This window comes from Gymnoscopelus braueri (assembly GCF_963280865.1).
Source record: "Gymnoscopelus braueri genome assembly, chromosome: 6".
NCBI classification, from domain to species: Eukaryota; Metazoa; Chordata; class Actinopteri; order Myctophiformes; family Myctophidae; genus Gymnoscopelus; species Gymnoscopelus braueri.
Window position 1 is genome coordinate 42,821,849 of NC_137607.1, and position 18,418 is coordinate 42,840,266.

The following is an 18,418-nucleotide window of genomic DNA, read 5'->3' on the forward strand; positions in this document are numbered from 1 at the left end:
GAAGCGGCCTGCTCACTCCTCATGCATTGAAGGAAGCATGAGCTCAGTTCGGGGCTCTCCCGAGGCTGGCAGAGGGAGAGTAGCGCCCAGGATTACATGCTTAGGCAATTGGCACTGGGTGAAAAAAATGGGTTACAAGATTGTGGGATAAAAATGCAATTAAAAAAGAAAAACGCATTGGTCCTACTCACTAAAGTACATGACATACACCGGATAGCTTTTTAACTCTCTGCTGCTCCTAGTTGCTTACACTAGAGTGCTGCCTGCCTCACGGTAAGACCAACAAACTGTACATTCCCTTGTCAAGACAAATCAAACAAAATGGTGTGCTAACACTGAAAGTTGTTTCTAAATGGAGAGTTGATTCTTTTAGGTAGTGTATGTTTCAGATAACCTGGATTTATATACTGGGCGGTACTTGTTTTATGCATACAATTCACAAGTGTGAGGTCAGATTAAGCAAAGCATGAACTCTAGTTAACAAATGACAGGGTAAATAGTCAAATAAGTAGAGATGCAGTGAGAACAATTGCCTGAATGAAACTATGATACCAGGTAAATAATGGCCCTAGAATCTGTCTAAACAATATGCTACATTCGTGGTCAGAAAAAAACAAATCCATTTTTTTTTTTAAAGTGACTAAATCTGATTCTTGATTTTCTACATGCATTCACCAAACAGGTTATTTATCATGCTTATATTATCTTGCATATCCCCACCTGTCTTTCAACTACTAATTCAGGGCAAGTCATTCTACCTGCCCTGGGAAGTCTACATTCCTCCTGATGCTGATGCTGGTAAAGCTAGCACAGCGAGTTATGGCTGATTCACCTTCACCTACATTCACATTACATTTAACCTTTGCTTTTATGAAATTTCCGAGACGATTAGGGTTTTTAACATTGATTTAAAACGTTTCTATCGTTTCTATATCTTCTTTAGGTTATGTAAGATTAAGTTTAAACCTAGACAAAACCTGCCAAACCTTAGACACACAGCATTGAGGCCTACACAATGTCATAGCTTATAGTATACATACTACAACGTGACGTCCATCATCACCAGCAGCTCAGCTTTTACATTTGTTTTTTCAACGCAAATGCCATCACATAATTAAATACCCTGTTGAAATGTCAGTAAAAATAGATACCGCCCAAGCTTAACACACATACCAGCTGAACCAGTTGAACTGGGTATACGCTATTTTAATGACATCACGTGCATACGTGCGTCCAACCAGCATTATGAAATACTGTATAAATGTTTTGTTTGATGTTAGATACATTTTAGTTAGGTTTCCGAGTGCATAAGTAGTTTTAGTTAGAAGTTTAGTTAGAAATTTGTTTTTGTTTTGTAACATTTTCAAGGAATGCCTTTTTTTGTAGAATCTGAGAGGTAGGATAATAGAAAAACTAAAAGCAACGCTGATTACGGCAAAAACTATTCTGAAACTCACTTTTCAGCGGTAGACCTTTTTGAGTGTGTGTAACACACTCCTATAAACAGTCTGCAAAAAAAGGGAGGAGTTAGGGCATTATAAGGCATTAAATGGGAGGAGTAAGGGGCGTGCACTCACGTTCATATTTATACCCCTTGGAAAGGGGGCGTGTCTTTAAAAAAAGACAAGGCCCAGGCAGAGCCCGTCCATCGATTGGTTGTGATATTGCCCTGACAACCAACAACAACCAATAAAACCCACGACTGTCCCTTCGGGCTATATAATCTATCCTACTGACGGTCTCGTGTGAGCTTGTAGATCGCCTATTTTCTAAAGATTTTTATACATTTGAAAATGTGTGAAGCGGGACATTCTGCATCATAAGTACTTTTTACTTTTGGTACTTTAAGTGCATTTTTATACCAATACTGTTGTACATTTTTACTCAAGTAAATTTTGAATTCCTGACTTTTACTTGTAACAGAGTATTTCTACATTGCAGTATTGGTACTTTCACTTAAGTAAAAAAATGTAGTACTTTTTCCACCACTGCTCATAGTCAGAGATGGGAAGTAACGGAGTACAAGGATAAGGATAATTCCTTTTAACAGGTCGTTCATGAAAGTCCTTGCGGTCTTGTTTCCAATGAGAACCTGTGAGCAATTGGGGTTAAAGGAGAATTCCGGACAAATTAAGTGTTATCTTTCATGTCTCGTTACTCACCTAGCGACGTAAAAAGTGGCGTTCTTTTTTTCCATATATTCCCCTGTCGTCATTTTTTAAACACCCTCCGTTGTTATAATGGGAGCGCGAGGGTTAGTGAAGTTCGTCTATTATAACCGATGCAATGTTATTTTTTTCTCTACTACGATTCATTGTATTGTCTCATGATAGTCAAACATGCGCTGAAAATTCCTGCGAGCCTGCCGTTAATGGCGAACGATTTAACACTGGTTGCTTGTTTCCAGAATCTGGCAACACGAGTTGCCAGGTTCTGGAAAGAAACAAGCATCCAGTGTTAAATCGTTCGCCATTAACGGCAGGCTCGCAGGAATTTTCAGCGCATGTTTGACTATCATGAGACTCTACAATGAATCGTAGTAGAGAAAAAAATAACATTGCATCGGTTATAATAGACGAACTTCACTAACCCTCGCGCTCCCATTATAACAACGGAGGGTGTTTAAAAAATGACGACAGGGGAATATATGGAAAAAAAGAACGCCACTTTTTACGTCGCTAGGTGAGTAACGAGACATGAAAGATAACACTTAATTTGTCCGGAATTCTCCTTTAAGAGTCTTGCTCAGGGACAAATTTCATATCATCGGCACATATGCTGGGATAGCCTGGAATCGAACCTGGGGCAACCAGGGCCTCTGGTTCCCTAGGCGGGCTCACTAACCACTCAGCTATGGCCGCCACAAGTACTTTGTTACTGTAGAATGCATGCATATATTCGTGGTGCAACGTCAGTTACGCGAGTGACACACACCTACTTCCTGTAAATAGACTAAAAGATAAAACTAGTGTTCACTAATCATATACATATATTAGGCCTACAAGATATTAGGCCTTATTTTTGAAATCTTGTGTTTTTCATGTTTCATTTTGAAGTGTGTTGTGTTGATTCCGCTGGTCTGTTAACTGACCTCACGGTGAGGTCAGTTTACAGACCAGGCCAAAGTTCATATTTACGATATATGAAACCATGCTCCTTGACTTAAACCAGTGGTTCTCTAACTTTTTTGTGTCAAGGACCCCCAAAATGAATTGTATTTGGCTGCGGACCCCCCATCTCAAAACATTTTGTGCCAGGCACGAAGTTACACGCTATGAGCTTGTAGATCTGCTATTTTTTTAATAGCCAAGGTGTAAAATATATGGTTAAAGTGGTTAAAATGATTGTGACGCTATATTAACTAATATATAGCTGAATTATGTTAAAACTGCATTCATTTGATAAACCCGACCGACTACTTTACAATAGGGTCCACTATGTTTTTTTGTTTTTACAGCTGTACTCAGTGCTGGCCCTGAGGAATTTGGTGCCCTAGGCAGCATTTTACCTGGTACAAGAAATGTAATGTAACGTGCTGTACGGCACGTTGTTGCCATTCACATGGCACGTGGCCGTTGCATGTTGCATGCATGCATGCGCATGCAATTTTCCACTTTACTGTACCGTGAAACGAATAAACCGGTTTCTGCACATACGTAGGGATGAATGCATTTATCTGGAATGCATCCTTCTAACACAGATCGAGTTATTTGCATATGGCATAACATGTCAAGCCTCTGACGTGTTTACATATAGTTCATCATGCAATGCGTGTGTGTTCCGCCCTCAGATTTATCTTATGGAGGCCATCACCCCTGCCCGCACACACGTGTTAAAGTCTATGTAAATATATATTAAGTTCTAAATAAAAACGGGTTTCACCCCCACTTTATGTTGCATCTCTTTTTCCCCTAGACGGGGGCGTAACAATATAATATCCATTCCAAGTTTTATTAGCCTTTGGTCGTGAGGTGAAACTGTAAACAAACTTCTTATTCTCTTCATTACACGCGAGAGTCGGCTATTTACTTTATGAACGTTTCATTGTGTGAGGGACTCGCTTGCGCTGATCTACAATGGCTGCGGTTACATGGACATAATGTATTCATTCAGAATGAACTCATTCCGAATAGAGATTCATAATCTGTTCCACTCACCTGTTTACATGGAACCTGAATAAAAGTATTCCTCGTTTACATGACCCAAAGCATTCATTCGGAATATAACTTTTGACATGCGCAAAGTGGTTCCCTCCTACGCCCGGGCATGGACCAGGGGCCGCCCAGCTCCACTACCCGGAACGGAGCTTCCCCTGGTGGGCATGGGAGGAGGCAATAGCCCCCTTGTGCCTCCGTGGAGGAGGTATGTCGGTCGTAGGCAGGCCGGAAAGCAACGCACCTACTCCTGGCCAGGCAGCGTTGTATGCGGTTATGCATGGCTGTGTATGGAAGACATGCAATAATATCCTGCTATATTGTAACCTTGTCAATCACTAGAAAAACTATCCGACGTTCATCTACAGTACTGCTGATGATTGTAGAGTGGGCAATTAGACTGGAGCAAGCGTCAGATAAATTATATAAGTTGTAGTAGTAACTACTACAAACTATTCAAATCAAAACACAATGGTTTTTGCTAGTCAAAAATACACCCTTTGCCATGCACTTATTGCCATGCATATAGGCTCACATGTACACGTTTTGTCATTCATATTTATTGATGTTATTCACATTTTTAATGCTATTCATAATTATGCAATGTAATGTTTTCATATTGGTCAAGGTGCGCTGTCACAATGTTTCTGCATTACATCTGCATGTTTTTATAGTGTGTGCGTGTCCATGCGTGTTGCGCACGTGCACGAAAATGCGCGTGCACGTGAATGCGCATGCATGTACGCTCCCCCACTTCTAAAAGCAGCACTACTGAACACACACACTCTCACATTGGATATGTTATCCAATTAATTATTGTTTCTCATCCTAGCTACCTGTTCAGTAAGTCAGTAATGAACTCCATTACCCTGGCTGGAGAGACGGGTGTTGGGTTGCACAATCTGGTGGGGTGTGAAGTTCCATTAACTGCCGTCTATTGTTTTCCTTAAATACCAACAACAAAACTGCATGCTAGGCTACTACAGCGATAAAATGTATGCAAATCACCCAGGAAGGCATTCAGTTACACTGCTTAGCGGGCACGCAACCTCGCGGGTGGGTGCGTCGTGCGTGCCACTGGTCAAAAAGGGTGTACGTGTACATGATTCACCAGGACCCTGGATGGCTTGATTCTAGGCTTAAATGAATTGATATAAATATTTTTGGAAATGTCAATGGGAAAAATGCATTGAGTATTTTGAAGTGGAACCAGAAAATGGCCGCCACTGCTATGCCCTATAGCCGCGCATCCATAACACTAAACCACTGCCCTAACCCTTCCACTCCCTCTGCACTTTCTGTGAAACAAGCAGATGTACAAGCTATCCAGTTAACACAACATCAGGAAGGCAGCTGGTCCTGACGGCGTCTCACCCGGACCTGGGAGATGTCAGCTACAGCTTATCAACCAGCTCCTGTATACACTGTGAGATTCAACACAACACTGCAATTAAGCGAGTCCCATTCTGTTTTATAGTAGCCACCGCTGTGCCAGTTCCCAAGAAGGGCGAGATACGATAAGATAAACCTGTATTGATCCCCGGAGGGAAATGCAGGTGTCATAAGCAGCAACAGCAGTAAGAGTAAAATTAACTCTCATTGAGCCAAGATTCTGGCACTAGACATCTGCACTCGGTCTCTCAACCATATGTACAATCTATCAATAAATGCAAATGTACAGTCTATCAACAGTGAATATATGAATGAATATATCGGCAATTAATATATGAATGAGTACAATATACAAGGAGTGTATGGATGGATATATTCACATATCAACAGCCTATCAACATTTAATACATGAACACTGTCACAACAATTAGGGTTGTGATTATCATGTGCTGCCAATCGATCCGTCACACAGGTAATCTAATCGATCAGCATAATAGACAGACAGTCAGACAAACAGATGGACAGACAGATGGGCATTAATGTGTTGTGTGAGAAAGACCCCTTAACCCATTTAGACCTAAGGCCAATTTTAAAAACACCTTCTAAATCTATTAATTATTTTATATATCTTTTAATCTTTTAATATTATTAAAAGAGGGGGAAAAGGCAGGTTGGTGCCTTGCATGCTTTCCTCTGCCATTGGTGAGTGAATGTGTGTGTGAATGGGTGAATGTGAAATACATTGTAAAGAGCTTTGAAGAAAAGCACTATATAAATGCAGTCCATTTACCATTATAAATGCAGTCCATTTAACTTGTAGGTGTAACAGGTCAAGTGCTTCAGTTCCTCACCTTTGACCTTGCATTCCCCAGTGTTAGGGATCAGCTGGTAGCCCTCGTGGCAATCGCAGGTGAGACTGCCGTTGACTTCAACACAAAGCTGACTGCACACGTCAGTGTCAAGGCAAAGGTCATTTTCTGGGGGAGGGAAAAAGTGTTAATGCTGTTTGTTTTTTACTGATTTGCATTAGAATATGGTCACACATCTGCATTAGAAGCGCTGTAGTAGCCAACGCATGCTGAGGCATCAGACGCATCAATTTCCCATGTTGTCTTGTGGTTCGTGGGCAGTGCCGGTTTTCTGGTGTGTAGTTCGTTTGACCGACAGAGTGGTTGGCTCACTTAAAGACGACTACAATGGACCACAATGGAAACAAGCCCCCCAGGGGCATTTAGTGCCATCCTTTTAGCTTAACCTTTGACTGTACTGCCTGTACTGTTAAAAGGAGTAGTTCACCCAAAGAAATTACATATTTTCTATCAATTACACCCCATGAAGCCTTGAATTCATGGCGATTTATTTAGTTTTTGTCGCATTCCTAAGACAATAATTTGATGACCAGTGGAGTACTCAATTGGCCAGCAGTCACTTTGAGTGGCAGCTTGCCTTCTCTAAAATGCCGGCCGCGATACAGGTCACTCCAACGAACTGCAGAGGCCAATGAGCTATCTAGGTTTCTATATCTATGGAACTACTCCTTTAACAATCCTGATAATAAAGCATTCAATCAATCAATCAAAAGCCTGCCAAATGGGGTCAACCCTGGTCCCCGACGCTGGACACAGGTATTTAAATTATTTGAACATGATCCTCGTGAATCTATACCTGAACCTGAATCCATAGCATTTCCATACAGAATTATTCTGTAAGGCAATGCTATGCTATGTCACCGAGTCTCAGAGCCATGGCGAAGCGGTAGGTCACTGACGGGGCTAGTTCAATCCTATCGTTCTATTGTGACAACATGCAGTCAAGGACATGTGTTCTGCGTCCCAAGAGCTCACTTTGTAGGCCATGTAAAAACTGTATTTCCAACACCTTTGACAATTACCTAGTAGGTTTGAAGTGTGTAACAGCTGACCAGGCATGGCCTGCCACTCACCTTCACACTGGCTGTCCCCAATCAGGCGCATGTCACCGGGGCAGGTACACAGAAAGCCCAGCTTCTGGTCCACGCAGACATGGGAGCAGCCTCCATTGTTCACCAGACACTCGTTCTGATCTGACAAAACATTTCACAGGATACGATTGCTATGGTCATATTAGTTAAAGCAATAAAAGTAAAAGCATTCCTACTGTACCAGGAAAAGAAAGCCAAACGGTTGATGCATTCTACAATCTAGCATTGCTTTATTATAAAACACTTGATTTTTTTTACGCCGCGCTGTTATATAGATGTAATCTGAACATTCTTGGCTCAGTTTTTACAAATGTTTGCCCTAAAATATAGTCAAGATATGCTTGAATCTTAAAACCAATTTGAATGAATTCTTTGAGTCCAAATTGTATGGAAATTGTGTTGTATGTTGTATACTTCCAAATATTGACTATGTTTCCCTTTTGGGTTTGGGTAGGATAAGTGTTCATATAGGCTTAAAAATGAACCAGTGGGACCTTATCTCAGTTTGGTACATCGCAGAATCTTAAAAAAAGCACACTTCAAGGATTAAGAAAATGCAGTTAGTAAGAGAAAGTATTTATATGTGATCAGTTCGGCTCTGTTTTTTTGGTGCTGTTTTTGTCCTGTAGCCTAATAGAGTCAAGATGTGCTTGAATCTTAATAATATCACTTTCATTAATTCCTTGGGTCCAAATTGTATGGGATTTTTTTTATTTTGTCTCTGGTTGTGTCCTTCAAAAGTTGTGTTTTTTCTTTTTCTTCCATTTGTGTGTTCAGAATTATGTGTAATAAAGGGTTAAAAAGTAACCCCATGGGACATTATTTCAGCCTGCTACCTGGCAGAATCTTAAAATACACACTTCAAGGACGTGGAAAACATTCACCCTATGCGTGTGGACCCCACTTTCCATCTAGACTAAAATGGGACATTTTGCATTACGAGTACTTTTACTTTTGGTACTTTAACTATATTTAGATGCCAATACTTTTGTACTTTTACTCAAGTAAATTTTTAATACCGGAATTTTATTTGTAACAGAGTATTTCTACATTGTGGTATTGGTACTTTTACTTAAGCACAAAATGTGAGTACTTCTTCCACCACTGTGTAAATCTGTAAGTGAGCTTGTAAATCCAAGTACAAATAAACATTTAGTGAAAGCCAAGAGTTGGCCAAGAGAAAGACAAATTCTATGGAATTTAAATCCACTGTCGGCTAATGCGTCATCTTTTGTTATGAAGCGTCTTTGGCATTTCTTTGGTGCTGCTTTCATCACCTTTCCACACCCGTTTCTTAAATAGGGCGTCAAGGTGTAACACTAGTTAAACCTTGTTCAAATACAACTGACGTAATGTGTCACTGTCTTTAATAATTAATAAGTCAAAGCACATTGCAATGTGCATTGGACTGTCACGATCATGACATTTTAGTTGACATGAAATAAATTAGATTAATGATGTAATTGTTTTAATTTGGCATTGAACACTGGAACATATGAATAAAAGTTCCATTTGTGTTTGCCTTTAAGCTTGTAAACTGACAATTGACTATGGCAGATATGACCAAAAAACTAAATTCTCCAGCGTAGAATAGTGGACCCTTTTGTATTAATTCTTCATTAAAGCAGCACTATGTAGTTTGGGGTATCAGTGGTTACTTTGTGAGCCCATACTGCCCAAAATGCTAGGGTTCAGGTGTGGTTACGTGGTTTAATGCAGACACCATTAAAACATATGAGACAGCATATCTGGTCAATTAATTCTACATTAATCCAGACATTAGTAAAACTAGTGATTACAGCACAGCAGAGAACAGAATGTTCGACGCGGTATCCAGTTACCTAATGCCCCGCACTTTCCCTTGACTACAATGGGCACTGCTGAATGTATTCTTTAGTGTTTGCACACCTCATGTGAATGATTATCAAACATGAAACAAGAGCACGATAAGACTGCCATTCGACAGCAACTACAATGCGAGTGTGATTGTGCAGGACAAGACGTGAGTTTTTACTTGAGTAAAAGTACAAAAGTATTGGCATCAAAATGTACTTCAAGTACCAAAAGTAAAAGTACTAAAATATTTGAAAATAGCCGATCTACAAGCTCACAACACGTCGCATCGCGACGCGTTGTGAGCTTGTAGATCGGCTATTTTCAAATAGCCTAGATATAAAATAGGCTTAAAGTGGTTAATGTATGTTTTATAATATCATAATTTATATCTGAAAAGTAACTAGTAACTAAAGTTTTCAAGTAATTGTAGTGGAGTAAAAGTACAATGTTTGCCTCTGAGATGTAGTGGAGTAGAAGTAAAAGTATTGGAAATTGGAAATACTCAAGTAAAGTGCAAATACCTCAAAATTGCACTTAAGTACAGTACTTGAGTAAATGTACTTAGTTACTTTCCACCACTGGTTAGGGGTTCCATTTCCTGCGTAGCTCAAAGGTAACATGGCAACAACACCTTACAGCAGTTGTATACAAGTAGATACATCGTTGGCCGCTGCTGTTCATTGGAGCGATTTTGCCAACGCGCCGCCCACCACATTTGCAGAGGCAAGCTGTGCGTCCTAATACGTGTATGTCTATGGAATCAGATCTAATCACAATTCAAATCCTGATAATTCCCATTAAGGCCTGAGGCCGATTCTGCAAATGCCTTCTAAAATCAGTAGTTCTAGATCTTTCAAAGATGTTCAAAAATAGCAGATGTACAAGCTCGCAGCACGGAACGAAGTGACGCGCTGTGAGCTTGTAGATCTGCCATTTTTAAATAGCAAACGCTAAAATCAAAAATGACACGGATGCTTTTCCTTTTTTTTTGTTAATAAAATACTATAAATTCTTTTTATTAGGTTATATTAACTCTCTCAGTGCCAAAAACGAGTTATCCCGAGTTTTTTCTGAATGCCCTCAGTGCCAAGAACGAGTTATCCCGAGTTTAAAAAAAATAATATATATATATATATATATATATATATATATATATATATATATATTTATTTTTTGGAAAATAATTTTCAGAACCCAAGATATCGTGATCCAAAGATTTGCTGCTCCATTCACTTCTTGTTTAACTTATTATTTTGTTTTACTTTAAAAAAATTGCTGGCACAGTATGAACATATTTTTTTATTTCATCGGCAATGAGAGAGTTAAAAATGTGGGTTTTATTACCAAAATATCTTATGTAGATAGCAGTAAAAGTTACATCTCCAGGCACTGCACATGACTCAGGCATGTTTTGTACTGGAGTTATGGCAAGTTGACCAGACCAATATGGCGGTGACTTTATGATCTATCTAGCGGCCAATGTAGAATCTACATGATATCATACAGAATATCTAAGAATATCTCAGCCAGAGTTAACCCCTATATTCTTTGCTGCTGAGCGGGGTACCCCACGTTCACCGCCGAATAGGGACGCTAGGGTTCAAGTGGTTAAGGGTTCCAATTCCTTTGTAGCCGATTCTAAAAAACGCCTTCTAAAATCGTACATTCTTACATTTTCTGAAAAACCTATGTTGCTATACATCGTCTCTGTTGGGGGGATAACCTCCAAAACTGTTACTTTAAATTCAAAAGTAGCAGATCTACAAGCTCAAAACGCGTCGCGAGCTTATGGATCTGCTACTTTTGATGCTTTTTTGCTGTAGTATGATCAAGTAGGGTGTTAATTTACAAACAAAAAAAAAAGTTAGAATATGGAGATGACAGCGATATATAGCAACAACTGAAATGTCACAGAGGCGTTCCCTGCTTGAAAAGGTATAACAACGTATAGGTGTAACAGGTCTAAATGGCTTAATGACACAAACACCTCCAGCGCCATGTGTTCCAGGGCCACTCCGACTCGTATTAAAATTGCATGCTCTCAAGGTACTGGACACCACTTTGGATAAAAGCCTCTCCCAGCAGATGGTTAATGGTCATGAGAAAATGTACTTGTGAAGCCACTGCACAATGCACATACATTGTCAGCAGCCCTCTACTGCCCTCTGCTGCCTCACAGATCAAACAACAATCAATTATTTCTTCTAAAGACATTTTGTTTTTGATGTGAGACAAAATAATTGTGGGTGTGGTGGATATGGGAAGCTAATAGTTACATTTGACTGAAAACCGAAAAGTGTTAGCGTGATTTTGTGGTGCCACAGATAGAAATTTCATTAATTTTTCCCGTAGAGATTTCCAAAAATATGGCTTGCAGCCTGTGGCTTTGTCGCTGCTGGTGTAAAGTGAACGCAGCATTATAACCCACAGAGTCTATGCGGCGCCATGATTGCTGATAGCATAGCACCACAAAAAAACTAAACATAACAGCAGGCCCTGCTGCAGTAGAATTGCAGAAGACACAGGACTTGTGTAACCCTTTCCTTTCATGTTGTGAGTAGCGAAAGGCTAAAATAATAATAATAATAATAACATATATTTTTTAAATAGCAGATCTACAAGCTCATAGCGCGTCACTTCGTGCCGCGCTATGAGCTTGTAGATCTGCTGTTTTTTGCAATTATTTGAAAAAAAAGAAGAAAAAAAATATATATACAAAAAAAATCTTAAATCGTTGCTTCTGGGGGTCCCTGGAACAAAATATTTTGAGATGGGGGTCCGTGGCCAAATACGTACCATTTTGGGGGTCCTTGACATGAAAAAGTTTGAGCACCACTGATATAGCAACATAAGTTTTTCAGAAAACAGGTCTCAATAGGTGGAGCCATCGTAGTAAGCCATACATTTGTTTGTTTGTTTTCTTCCATATTGGATAACTCACCACAGTCGTCTTCATCGCTGCCATCAGAGCAGTCAGAGGAGTGGTCACATCTCCAGGAGTTGGGGATACACTGGCCGTCGCCACACCGGAACTCGGAGGCCAAACATGAGGGGGGCGGAGTCTGGGGTGGGGGCGCGGTCGAGTGCGCCGCACACCACAAGTCTCCGCCCTCGTCTCGCCCGTCGGGGCAGTCCGGCCTCCCGTCGCACAGCTTGGCTCCGGGCAGGCAGGGGGCGCCGTCGGGTCCGCAGGAGACGAAGAACGAAGAGGAGGAGGAGGAGGTGCAGTTGTGACAGGAGGCCTCATCGCTGCCGTCGCCGCAGTGGTCCACTCCGTCGCAGAGGAGGCGGGGCGAGACGCAGCGGCGGTTGTGACAGGGAAACTCATCCTTCTTACATCGCAGACGAGCTGGGGAGGAAAACACAGCTGCTGTCAACGCCTTCTTATATTAAGTTCTGCCTCCAATGTGCATTTATGCTGAATTCACACCAGCTTCCACATTCTGAGAAAGCTTTCAAATTGGCCTCATGGTGGCTTTCCCTGGATTCCTTGGATCATGACGCAAATTCCCATGAAGGCCTCGACCATTTGTGCCAAACACATTTTCCATATTATGAAAAACTTGATATGTTTTGTTAAAGGAGCTTTTGTTGTGGCAGATTTTATTTGTCAAGCTTGGGAGAGAAGACAGAACACTCTGTATAATTCTGAGATGTAATTGAATGTATTACCTGAATATATTGTAAAACATGTTGTAAACGTAAAATGGTGTCTTATAAACCCATGAGGGTTGGGCACTTGGTGTGCAGGACACAGAAATAAAATTATCTATCTATCTATCACACTCTGAGAATGTACAAATGGGTCCATTTCTACACTTAGTTACGGACCCATAATGGTCCATTTGGTTCCTAACTATCAATCATTTATCTGGGGTCCCCCTGGAACTCCCTCAAGGACCACTGGCGGTCCTCGGAACCCATATTGAGAACCAGTGGTCTATGATGTCTTTCCTGCTGTGGCAGGAGGTGGAGCCAGCAAAACAGCAGAGGCAAGGGTGAGAAAAGTTCAACTTAGCTGCTGTGGCAAGGCAGAGTGGCAGCCAACCACAACTGTGCTGTTGTCTATGAAACAGCGTGAAAGACGCCCCCATACTAGCGATCCATTTCCTAAACAATTAGCACAATATGTAAAATCATGATGTTTTCGTCTTATGGTTCTAAAACCTGTTCTACATATGGCCAACCAGTTGAAGAAATCACAGATTGAGGCTTTATTTAACCTTTACTTTTATTAAATATCCGAGACCATTGGGGTTTATGGAAGATGCTTTTCAACTATTGATAGTTTTACCACTAAAAATGCAATTACTATTATAATTACTTTAATATTTATTATTATTGTAGGGCAGGGTTCCTTCATTTGTTTTCCCCAAAGGCCAAATGATGTCACTAAGCCGAGGGCCGCAACAATGGGGTGGGAGGGGGGGGGGGGGGTTCCATCTTCTCTTAAATGTGAAAATACAGTTGTTGCTGCTCTTACCATCATAATTATTATCATTATTAGTGGTGGTAATACTTTAGGCCTGGGATTCTCAAATACTCACAAGAAAAACATTCACACTTCACACAAAATAAGACCAGAACCAACTTCATTAAAAACCATTTGCGTTGGCTATCCAAAAATAGCAGATATTTAAACTAACAGCATGTCACTTCGTGCCGCGCTATGAGCTTGTAGATCTGTCGTGAAAATGTGTGCAAATCTTTGAATATACATATATATATATATATTTTTTTAAAGCAATTGTTTTACTCAAATTTGCTTCTGGGGGTCCCTGGAACAAAATCTTTTGAGATGGGGGTCCGCGGCCAAATACATATAAATTTGGGGGTCCTTGACATGACAATGTTTGAGCACCACTGATATAGAAACATTAGAAGACATTTGTAGAATCGGCCTCAGGTCTGAATGGGTTAAAAGGTTTGGTTGTGGCCTCCGGGAACAGCACATCACAGGTTCGAGTCCCGTTCCGACACACTTTTCTGAATGTCTCTCCCCATCTCTCTCTCCCCGTTTTCTGTCCATATCCACTATAGATAAAGGCAGGAAAAGAAACCAAGTTTGGTTGTTACCGTCTGCCTGAGGAGTAATGCAGATAAACAGCAGCCAGTGGTACATGCAGTACTTAAACTCATCTCCTCTTCTTCCTACAGTAGACCTCTCCCCCCCATGTTCCTTCTCACTGCTTTTACAGTTACACCCCCCCCCCAAGAATGCGCACACACACACACACACACACACAAAAGATCAATGATGCGTACACTACAGGCCAAGCTTATAGATCGCCTATTTTCGTTGCACGACATCGGTGCCCCACTAAATATAAATAATCCTTTAGAGTGGGGGTCTTCAACAGGGGGTCCGGGACCCCTAGGGGGTCCTCAGAGTTACTACAGGGGGGCCACCAAATGTTTGTGTGATGGGAACCTTTTTTCTGAGGGGAACATTAGCCAAAAATAGCCGATCTATAAGCCCACAACACCTCACAGCGCAAGGCGTTGTGGGCTGGTAGATTGGCTATTTTCGGCAAAGAGGTTTGGTGTAGGGGGAAAAAGAGCAGCCCAAGTACAAGTTTTCTAAGTATTGAGGGTTTAAGTGGTTAACCGTCTGAAAATACACATTAACATGAAACGCTACACAATGATAGTACTGTCAAACAAGTCTATGAAAAAGTGTAATCTGCAACACAACTTTATACAATATGTAGTGGGGGGTCCCTGATTCATCTCTCTCACAGCTAAGGGGTCCTTGGCCTGAAAAACATTGACAACCCCTGCTATAGAGAAAGCCAAGAGTAAGCCAACTGAAAGACATGCCGGACTCTATGGAATCCAAGTGAATGAAATCAGTCATGACGACTGAGAACTTTGTACCCATGAAGGTACTGTACGCCTACATGTCTGCAGAAACAGGAGAGCCCGTCTCCTGTTTCTGAAGCGTGAGACGGCTGGAACAAGCATGTACGAGTACATCAACATGGATATGACGCTAGAATGTCACGGGGCCTTACCCTCAATCCAACCCTGGATGCTGAGTGCCAAGCAGGGAGGCACTGGGTCCCATTTCTAGTCTTTGGTAGGACTCGGCCAGGGATCGAAACGTCGACCTCAGGGTGAACACATTGATTGCCAAGATCGAGTTAACTCGTTTTTAGAATCCATCACTTGATTGCCAAGATCGAGTTAACTCGTTTTTGGTATTTAAAAAATTTTTGACCCAAAGACCAAGGAGATATGATTTTTAGAAGATTTAGACTCCTATCCACTTCATTGTTAACTTAAAACTAAAAAATTCTGTATCTCGGCTCCTGAGTACTTTTTTTTGTTCAATGTAAAAACCAATGAAAAAAATCTGAAATAGTCAATGTGTTAACAACAAGGCCACTGAGCTCAAGGACACAGGGTATGTCTTATTCACCAGATTTTCCCAGTCAGGATTTAAACCAAAAACATCACAAAACAGACAGGACTGGGACATGCTGCTTGTTACAGTATGTGCACAGCAGGCCGTAGAAAACAAATAACTCCGGAATTCAGGATTGTGATCCTAAATGACGTTACATAAGATTATGAAACTTATACAAAGGCATTCTTTAACATGGCAGAATGAGTGAGCCAAGAAATTAATCTCTGAGGCCAGTATTAAACTCATTATTTACAGTAAACAATTAAGCCTGTTTAAAAGTTTATTTGAAGAGCACATTTCAACAACAAGGCAATTCAAAGTTCTCACATAAAACAAACATTAAGACACAAAACATTATCCACTTTCGACCTGGCATCCCTATTTTGGGCAAATCAATATTGGTGAAATCTTTCAAAAATATTCATAATGTTTCGAAATTGCTCCAAAAATCTCACAATTTCAGATACTTTCGAAGATATTTAAAATTGACGATCTACAAGCATACGACACGTTGTGAGCTTGTAAATCGGCTTAAGTGGTTGAGAGAGAAAAATACACATTATAAAAGGAAATTTGAATATTACCCTCTGAGTTCCTTGGGGGGGGGGGGGGGGGGGGTTCAAATGGACCCTTACAGATCTAGTAACTCTGAGAGTGTACAAATGGAAACAAGTGGACCCTTACAGGTCAATTTGGTTGCATTTGTAAACTCTCAGGGTTATGGGGGGTCCTTGAAGTTTAAAAGTTTGAGAATCACTGATATAGAGCATGTCAGTGGAACTGCGTTGCTATGGAACATTCTGGGTCTAAGTTAATTTCCTGTCAGCTATGATGTTCACACCACAAACACCACAACAGGAAATCAACATGGACCCATTTACAATATTTAAGTTGTCAAGTGTGAAATGGTCTATTGTATTCTGTGTTCCATTTCATTGCGAAGGAATTCTATTTTAAAATTTATGACGGGCATTCATGTTATTAATATTATTATTAAGGTTGAGCAATGTTTTGTCTTGAGCGTAGCGAAGCTTTTAAAGGAGTAGTTTACCCCCCAAAAAAATGCATGGATTTGTTTTGTTTTTTGTCGCATTCCTAAGCCTATAATTTGGTGACCCGGTGTATTTCCGGTAGGAGACACAAAGAGTCTACTTTGTGTCTCCTACCGGATTACATTAGCATCTTTCCGCCGGTAATCAAATTATTGGTTTAGGAATGCGACAAAACCAAAAGAAATCATGAATTCAAGGCTTCGTGGGGTGTGCAATTGATAGAAAATAAGTCATTTTTTTGGTGAACTACTCCTTTACTGACCAAGATGCAATTAACAATATATCACAGCTTTAAATCCCCACAACCACTAGCCTGATGAAGATGCATTGAACGAAAAGCCAGGAATAAGCACATTAGACATTGGGAGCTCATTCTTTGGATATTCTTTCCTTTTGTCAATCTCTACAACAGCCGTGTGCTTGTGTGCGTGTGTGCGTGTGTGCGTGTGTGGGTGTGTGCGTGTGTGCGTGTGTGCGTGTGTGTGTGTGTACTGTGAAAGTACAAATGATATGTTCTGATTGCTGGCAAATCTTATCTGTTTCTCGAATACAATCTTTAGGACTGACTGATCAAACTGTTATTTGCAAGGGATCAGATCAGATGTGTGTATTCATTTCAGACATTGCCAAAATTGTGAATTTTGCAAAGATAGCGGAAATAGATGCGTTTTTAAATCAACTATTTTCAGTGAGTGATACCGTCGTAGGACTAAATATAAATCAGGCCCAAGTGTCCAGACTGAGACACATGCTGAATCGTGGCCCTCCACACTCTCCCGCCTAGCATCAGGGTGTTGAGCTCTGCAGTGTTGTTACCATTGTTCAAATTTCAAACCTTGGAATGTAGTTCCATTCTGATGTCTCAAAATCAGCTTATGTTTTTTACTGTTCAGAATCTGGACAGAACAAAAAATATATTTGGGCTGGCAGTGTGAACATAGCCTAATGTAAATACAATTAGGCTAGAGGGAAATCATAGCGGTCGGATGTAGTATAGAGACCTGGGGGTCCCTAGTCAACTAAGTATATAGGGTTTAATGGGCTAAACATCCGTTTGTACATCGATCGATAGGAGTTGTGCCCACTACACTACTCATCAGATCTGTCAATAAAGAGAACGGCAAAAGCAGAGTTCTCCGAAACAGCACCACAACAGCTGTCTATAGGCGCCTCTTGGTCAAGCCACTTGGCCAATTGGTCACGCCAGTCGGTGTGACCAATTAGACATGTCTGTAAATTAAATATAGCTCCTGTACCATTAATGTATCACTTGCACTGTAGCGGCACACACTGTACACTGTACACCCTGTACTGCAGGGTTTTCTATCCTACCAGGAAGTTAACACTCAGAAAATATTTACACAATAAGACTTTTGAAAATAATCACCAGTAATGCCTATATAATATCTAAGTGGGAAAATGCAAATAATAGAACAGCTAGAACAGTCATGCAGTTCAAACAATTACATCACCTTACTGTAATGAAGCCTTTACTATATTATGATATCCAAAATACAATATTTATCTAGTATATCATGATATTGATATTGTCAAGCCCTTGATGAGCATGGATCAGCCTTTACTAACTATACCAAGTGCATATGTGAAGCATCAA

General features: G+C 40.6%; 1 protein-coding gene across 1 annotated transcript in view; it reads right to left on the reverse strand.

The window, feature by feature from the left end:
- The window catches only part of LOC308087682 (low-density lipoprotein receptor-related protein 8-like), a 41,325-nt gene that overhangs the window by 21,687 nt on the left and 1,220 nt on the right, over positions 1 to 18,418 (reverse strand). The window contains exons 3-5 of the mRNA XM_080431743.1: positions 12,284 to 12,691; positions 7,489 to 7,608; positions 6,398 to 6,523 (exon numbers count right to left, since the gene is read on the reverse strand). Of these exons, the coding sequence (XP_080287869.1) occupies positions 6,398 to 6,523; positions 7,489 to 7,608; positions 12,284 to 12,691 (654 nt within the window). The remainder of the gene's footprint in view (positions 1 to 6,397; positions 6,524 to 7,488; positions 7,609 to 12,283; positions 12,692 to 18,418) is intronic.